The following is a 7,833-nucleotide window of genomic DNA, read 5'->3' on the forward strand; positions in this document are numbered from 1 at the left end:
CAAGGTCTCCAAGACCCTGCCCCACAGATGGCCAGCCTCCCTTACTCACCTCCACGGTGCCCCATCCCCACCCCCATAACGACAGAGTCAGAACTGAGTTCTAAGTTTCCTAAGGGAAAGCAGGAGGACGGGATGAGGAAGCACACGGTGGTCACTCCCCATCTCTAGTCCCCGTCCGGACTCTTTGGCACCCAAAGACCTCAAGGAACCAGAGGTCAAAGCATCTGCCGAGCTCCTCTCCTGGTGGGTGACCTACTGATGTGCTATTCTTCCAGGCTCATCAATGGTGGGATTTTTCAGGCACAGTGACCTCCAATTGCACCCCACCCCCTACACACACACACACACACCCATGTACGCCAGCAGTGCCTGAGCTTACCTCCCCACAGTCAGAGGCAGATTCTCAGCAACAATCAACTGAAATTTAGTGAGAACATGTGTTGGGGGTGCGGGGAGGACAATGGGGTCTTCTCTACTCAGGTAGAATGGGAGAGAGGTGAAGCAGCCCCATCTGGCAGGGTGCATTGGTGCCCTCCCAAACCTCTCAGAGCTGGACATCCAGGCCACACTGGCACCCCAGGGTGCAAGCCTCCTCCACTGCTCAGAGGAGTCCATTCCACTGCTGGCACCTCCAACTGTTCACATTTTCCTCCTGGCAGCCTCTAACTTACAATGCGAGGTGAGGGGTAGACATGTCACTCCAGACCAGCCCTTGAGACAAGAGAAGCAGCTGACATGGAACAAGGGTAGAAGAGCAATAAATTAAAGCCAAGAACTGCCAGAGGTGTGGCAGGATGGGCGAGGGTGCTCCAGGGCTCCTGAGAGTCTCTGGTTTGACCCAGGAAGCACTGGGGAGGTGGCTGATGACAGGGTTCCAGGCTGGAGGAGGATCAGAAGGTGGAGTTGTCGATGCCTCTGCAAAACCCGGCATATTCTTCAGGCCTGAAGCTGTAGGGAGGGGGTGGCTCCAAGGGAGGCAGACCCAGGACAGGCTTCAGAATAATCTGCAGGGAAAGGAGGGGACACAGTGACTTCTTAGGGCGGGCCACTGGTCATCGCCACCCATGTGCTGGTGGAGGCATGTTTATCAGAGAGAGGAGTGACCCCCCAATGGTGGCAGAGCCCACCCCAGGGCCCAGACACATGGCGTAAGGACACTCTTCACTGCCCCAGTGAAGAGTGATCTAAAAATCAGAAAAGGGAGGTATAGACAGCTGAGGGACAGAGCAGGGGTTGGGATGGATACCCACCTCACTGTAGGGGGGCGGGGGCTCAGAAATGGGTGCTGTGACCCTCTCTACAGGCGCAATGGGGGGCTGTTCCGGGAGGGCTGTTGGGGCCTCCTGCTCTGACTTTCTGCAGTTGAGATACAAGTGCTTAGTCACGCCATAGATGCACAGGAGGAGTATGATGATCAGGAAGATGATGACAGAAGTCCTGGGGTAACGAACCACCACCATCAGGCCGAGTTTCCAGTCACCACACCGCCCTCCCTCCTTTGACCTAGCCCCACCCTTCACAGCAGGAAGTCCAGTCTAGTCCTGTGTGGGCCAGACCCATCGGAGGACTGTGCCCAGAGCAACTGGCTCAGGGCTCACCTTAAGGGGTGGGAGAAGAAGTCATACTGCTCCAGCTGGTACTCTTGGCAACAGTCGCTCCCACAGCATTTGAATCCCTTAGGGCAGGTTCTGGGAGTGGGGTGGGATAGAGGCTCTTGGTATCAAGGTGGGGGTGGGGGAGGAGGGCAGAAGGATCCTAGCTTCCCTAAAACCCACCATGTGCTCAGGGCACAAGCCACACCTTTGGCAGAGCAGGGTTACAGGTTCCTCTGGGCTTAGTGGGAGGAATCTGGGGCTGGGATCGGGACCTGGGTTTCAGGTTCAGCTCACTACTGGCCTTGTGCACTCCTGCCAAGGTACATTCCTTACTGGGCCCCACTTTCCTCATCTATAAAATGGGTGTAATGAATGTCCTGTTGACCCTACTGGACAGGCGTGGGATTGAGAGTTGCAGTGGTTACAGCATCACTCTAAAGAGGTGCAGGGGGCGAGGGACAGTGGGGAGGGTCCAGGAGCGAACTCTAAAAGTGAATGGCGGGATGATGGACCCCACAGAACAGGAGGCAAGAGAGACTCAGTGTTCCTGAAACATCCAGGGCTGACTCGGTAGAAACACTTTGCCACCCAGAGAGCACCCCCCCTCAGCCCCTCCTCATTATGGGGAGTGACCCCCAAGTGTGAAACTGCCCATGGGTTGGTTGGTGGAAGGAGTGAGGGGGTAACAGAGTGGACTCCCCCTCTCTGGGTGGGGGGGGGATGGTTTCTGGCTAGAAGGGGAGTGGGTGAGGATGATGAAGGCAGGCAGGGCAGGATTTGGGGTGTCTTCTCCCAACAATGGAAGTTACAGCCCAAACCCCAGACTTACAAGAGACCACATGTGGCTGCAGCCTGTGGAAGAGAAGAGGCAAAGGTTTGGGTCATAAATTGGGGGCCAGGGTTCCTACCCAGATGCCACCCAGATACCTCACAGCCCCGAGGATCAGCATTTTCCCTCAAGCCTGCTTTCCACCTCACTCCACATGTCCCCTGGGTCAACGGTTGCAGCCTTAGCTGCCCGCCTGGTGGCCCCAGCTCCCCGTCCTCTTCTCGTCACACCTCCTACCACATTTGCTCACCCCTAGGTCTGTAAGCTCACACCACTAACCCACCCTTCCAACCCACAGCCATCACAGCCCCCCACCGAAGTCACTCCCGACACCTTGGCAAGTTCCTATCCCACAAATCCGATCACCAGAAACCTTGCAGGAAGCTCCCCTCAGTGCCTCCCTGGGTCCCAGACACCATGACCAACCCACCACCCACTGGGAGCTCCCCGGCTACAGGGGCAGGCCCTTGTCCCTGAGCCTTCAGGGCCCACTGAACTCCCAGTCATCCTTCAGACCCAGGCTGGGCTTTCCTGGCTCTGAGAAATGCTGGACCCTCCTCTCCAGAAACAGCTCCCCCCTCCCTCCCTCTTCTGCACTAGTTCTGTGCCACGTGGAGGCTATCATTATAGAATTTCACCTGATTAACATAAAAATATGTGTATAAGCCCTGCTTGGAGTGCTCTCTCCCCAGGAATCTGAGAGGCTGGCTCCAGCACCTTCTCTGACCATCTTCCTTAAAATTACATCTACTCTCACAAAGCACTTCTTTTCCCCTGACTGTGCTTACTTTCTCTGCATAGCTCCTGTCAACATCTAACACACTACGCATTTCATTTTATCTTGCTAGTTGTTTGTCTCCTCAGTAGAAAACTCCACCAGGGAAGGGATTTTTGTCTGCTGAAAACCAATACTCAGGATTTTGGCAGAATGAATGAAAGAACATTCACTGACAACCTGGTTTCATTTCATCCTGGTTGCTCCCAGGCAGTGAGGGGAGGAAGGGAAGCAGGCGGAGGAACACAGCTAAAGGGGGGTCATCTGTCACCCCACCTCAGCCTCCAGGGGGATAAAAAACCACAGCTCAAGAATAAGAAGCCGTGCTCGCTTCGGCAGCACATATACTAAAATTGGAACGATACAGAGAAGATTAGCATGGCCCCTGCGCAAGGATGACACGCAAATTCGTGAAGCGTTCCATATTTTACATTTCTCCAAAGAAAACATACAGATGGCTAACAAACACATGAAAAGATGCTCAACATCACTCATTATCAGAGAAATGCAAATCAAAACCACTATGAGGTACCATTTCACACCAGTCAGAATGGCTGCAATCCAAAAGTCTACAAATAATAAATGCTGGAGAGGGTGTGGAGAAAAGGGAACCCTCTTACACTGTTGGTGGGAATGCAACCTAGTACAGCCACTATGGAGAACAGTGTGGAGATTCCTTAAAAAACTGGAAATAGAACTGCCTTATGATCCAGCAATCCCACTGCTAGGCATACACACTGAGGAAACCAGAAGGGAAAGAGACACGTGTACCCCAATGTTCATCGCAGCACTGTTTATAATAGCCAGGACGTGGAAGCAACCTAGATGCCCATCAGCAGATGAATGGATAAGAAAGCTGTGGTACATATACACAATGGAGTATTACTCAGCCATTAAAAAGAATACATTTGAATCAGTTCTAATGAGGTGGATGAAACTGGAGCCTATTATACAGAGTGAAGTAAGCCAGAAGGAAAAACATAAATACAGTATACTAACGCATATATATGGAATTTAGAAAGATGGTAACAATAACTCTGTATACGAGACAGCAAAAGAGACACTGATGTATAGAACAGTCTTATGGACTCTGTGGGAGAGGGAGAGGGTGGGAAGATTTGGGAGAATGGCATTGAAACATGTAAAATATCATGTAGGAAACGAGTTGCCAGTCCAGGTTCGATGCACGATGCTGGATGCTTGGGGCTGGTGCACTGGACGGCCCAGAGGGATGGTATGGGGAGGGAGGAGGGAGGAGGGTTCGGGATGGGGAACACATGTATACCTGTGGCGGATTCATTTTGATGTTTGGCAAAGCTAATACAATTATGTAAAGTTTAAAAATAAAATAAAATTAGAAAAAAAAAAAAGAATAAGAAGCCAACTTTTTTTCATGAGACCACCATATCTCTTTCTTTGGGAGTCGGGGGAGGGTCACACAGCATATAGGGATCTTAGTTCCCTGACGGGGGATTGAACCTGTGCCCCCTGCAGTGGAAGTGGGAAGTCTTAACTACTGGACCGCCAGGGAAGTCCCAAGACCATGATATCTTTATATCTTGAAATAACAGTTCACTTGCTAATGACAACAATAAAGCTCGTAATACCAATGACAGCCGATAACGGTTGGGCTGACCCCCCTTTTCTGTGCTCAGTTCCCTGTACACACCTCCTTCTCTCAAGCCTTGGCCAGTAGGGTCAGGAGCAGGAATGAACCCCTGCAGGTTGGCCCAGAGAGGGTGAGGTGACTGCAGAGTTGGGGACAGCCCAAGGGGTCCAGGCACTCAGCATATCCACGTCCCCTCATCCCAGCTCCTGTGCCTCCCTCTCTCCTGGCCCCCAACTGAGAAAAAGACAGCAGATTTAACGAATTAATCTTGAGCTCCTGTTTGGACGAGCAGGGGATCCTCTCCCAGATTATCTCCCCTTCACCCACTTCTTAAACAGGGGGTGATCTTGACTGAGGTGGTATCAACATTGGGGCGATTCTGGGCAACTTCAACTTAACTTACACGTGGACTGAGGGTATTAACAGCCTGCCCCATGGAGTTGTTGGGAGAAATCAACAAAAGGATGCACAGCCCAGTGTTGGCACAAACCCATTGCAGGTGATGGAGAAGGAGTAACAGGGCTTTTGGGGTGAAGCCGCTCAGCACAGTTAGCGAATGTTGTGGGGAACTGGCCTGGCCCTTCCCTCAGACTCTTATAGAGGTTAAAAATCCATATTCTAGAGCCATGTCAGTTTCCAGGATAATCTCCCATCCCAGAACCAGATAGACTGCCCTTCCCCCAGGCTGGGGGGAGAGAGGACTGTGAGGATGTTGACACCCTGCCTTACCCTTGGAAATCAGATTTCCAGATCATCCCAGCCTTGGGTCAGGCAGCCAGATCAAATCCTATCACCCGCTAGAATCCTACCCCTACTCCAAAAACAGAAGAGGGAGCCTCCTTTTCTCCAGGCCACAAGCACAGATACACAGTCCCAGAGAGGGCCAGGACTTCCCCCAAGGTCACCCAGCACTGCAAGAACGGAGCTGGGGAGACAAGCTGGCGAGGCGTCCAGATCTCAGTCCAGACCTCAGGTCCCGGCTTTCTGACGCTGAGGGAAGGAGCAAGAAGGGCGACTCAAGGCTAATTGGGGGTCAAAGACCCCAGTCTCCGAGAGGCGCTAGATGTCAGCGGCGTGCGGGAATAGGTCCTACGACCCAGTACCCCACTAGGTGAAGGAACCCAGACCTTCTCAGGACCTCCCTCCGCGTCTTCTACCTATTACCTCCCCGGCGAAAAAGAGAAAGGAGTTGCTAACTGCCTGTGATCACGAGGAGATCCTGACGATGGAAGGTGGTGATTGGAAGTCAGAAGCAAGTCCCTGACCCACAAGAATAGGGGCCTGAAAGTTCCACAGTTTTACCTCCCAAGCGCTCACCTGTTGGAGGCCGGCCAGCAGGCCGAACAGCAAGAGGCTGGCGACCCAGGTATCAGACATTCTTGCCTGGGGGCCACTGAGCTTCCGAGTGTAGGGGAAGGAGGAGAGAGGCGGGTCCGCGACTTCTCCCACGACTCTCCACCTATAGGGCCCTACCTCGGGATGGGGGCGGAGCTGACGCACCCGGGAAGAGCCCAACCTGGGAAAAGGAGGGGGAGGAGGAGGAGGAAGAAGTCTGGATTGGGAAATGGGAGTTAGAAAAGATTATCTGATTTTAAATATATCACTCAGTCGTGTCCGACTCTTTGCGACCCCGTGGATTGTGGCCTATCAGGCTCTTCCGTCCATGGGATTTTCCAGGCAAGAGTGCTGGAGTGGACTGCCATTTCCTTCTCCAGGGGATCTTCCCAACCCAGGAATCGAACTCGGGTCTCCCTTATTGCGGGCAGACGCTTTACCGTCTGAGCCACCAGGGAAGCCCTTTATTTATATGTATATATATATATACACATACACACACATATATATACACATACACACACACACACACACACACACACACACACACACATATATATATATATAGTGGTGTCAGTTCAAGACTGCTGAGCTACCCTTTCCCAACCCCTAACTGCTCCACCCTCTAAGTGGTCCCAAGCTTGAGATGGAGAGGGGCTGCGGGCCGAGCAAGCTGGACCACTGGAAGTCCCTTCCCACGTGGACTTCTGAGGGGCAGAGGGAGAGCGGAAGCGAAGGCCTTGGAGTGGATTGAGGGGATTGTAACGGAGGGAGGTGCCACTTTTTGTTTTGTTTTGTTTTGCGGAGAAGAGAGGGAGGGGCGGCCTGCTTGATTTCTGGGGAAGGAGAACCAAGAGTAGAGCACTGGTACAGTCCTGCCCCGCCCCCACCCCCCTGGAAATCCAGGGAGGAGGCGTTTGTACATTTCCTCCATTTGACTACAGGGGAAATTGAGGCCCCAGGATTCTTAGACTAGTTCCTGAGTCCGCAGAGCTGAGTCCGCAGAGCCAGGCGAGCCGGGGCGCGGGCGAGCAGGCCCACCCACATTCCTAGAAAGACCCCCCCCCGCCGCCCGCCCGAGGCCGCGCTCCTGGCCTGCAGGGGCTGGATTCCGACCAGCCGGCGCGCCCAGCCCTGAGGCGCATTGTGCTTTCCGGATCCGGCCGGCAGGTGGCAGCATCGCTCAACGCGGGATTTCCCCCGGAGCCAGGCGGAGCAGGGCGGGGACCTGGGTTGGGTCTCCCCGAACTCTCTCCCCGGGGGACCGGGCTGGAGGGTGGGGTGGGAGACCGTCTCGGTGGGCGATCAGCAGAAGGGAGAGCCAGACTCCCAAATACAGATGAGACGTAAGGAAACCTTGCGGGAGTTGGAGAGATGGAGGCCGGACACTTGGGGTAGGGGCGAAATGGAGATGGTCGTTGGGGTGCTGTTCCTAGACCTGGGGAAACGGGGAGGGATCCTGGAGAGGATCAGTTCTTAGGTGCTTAGAAGTTCCTGCTGTGTCTCAAGTCTGACTTCGCCCCTGAAAACTAGCCCCAACCTAGTAGGAAAGGACAGCCATCCTCCTTTGGCTTTTTCTTTCTTCTCTGCATGCTTTCTCCTTACCTCTGTTTCTCATCCCTCCCAGTCCGGTCATCTGTCTTCTGTTTAACCCCTCCTTGCTTTGCCGTGTTTCTCCCTGTCTCTGTCT

At 53.6% G+C, this 7,833-nt stretch overlaps 1 protein-coding gene and 1 non-coding gene across 3 annotated transcripts; one reads left to right on the plus strand and one right to left on the minus strand.

Annotated features, from left to right (window-relative positions):
* Window positions 1-400: 400 nt before the first annotated feature.
* TMEM92 (transmembrane protein 92) lies at window positions 401-7,218 on the minus strand. Of its 2 annotated transcripts, none has more exons than XM_024979849.2 (5): window positions 6,126-7,218; window positions 2,425-2,447; window positions 1,599-1,688; window positions 1,251-1,356; window positions 401-1,004 (listed from the first exon to the last, which is right to left on the minus strand). In XM_024979849.2, exons 1-5 carry the CDS (start codon window positions 6,183-6,185, stop codon window positions 891-893), a joined length of 393 nt encoding a protein of 130 aa, XP_024835617.1. In that variant the 5' UTR covers window positions 6,186-7,218; the 3' UTR covers window positions 401-890. The 2 variants fall into 2 exon arrangements, with proteins under 2 accessions (XP_024835617.1, NP_001077120.1); NM_001083651.2 differs by having other exon boundaries at window positions 409-1,004; window positions 1,251-1,437; window positions 6,126-6,255.
* LOC112442871 (U6 spliceosomal RNA) lies at window positions 3,523-3,629 on the plus strand. The gene has a single exon (XR_003031156.1). It is a non-coding gene; the product is annotated as a U6 spliceosomal RNA (small nuclear RNA).
* Window positions 7,219-7,833: the final 615 nt, after the last annotated feature.

This window comes from Bos taurus, chromosome 19 (assembly GCF_002263795.3).
Source record: "Bos taurus isolate L1 Dominette 01449 registration number 42190680 breed Hereford chromosome 19, ARS-UCD2.0, whole genome shotgun sequence".
Lineage (NCBI taxonomy): Eukaryota > Metazoa > Chordata > Mammalia > Artiodactyla > Bovidae > Bos > Bos taurus.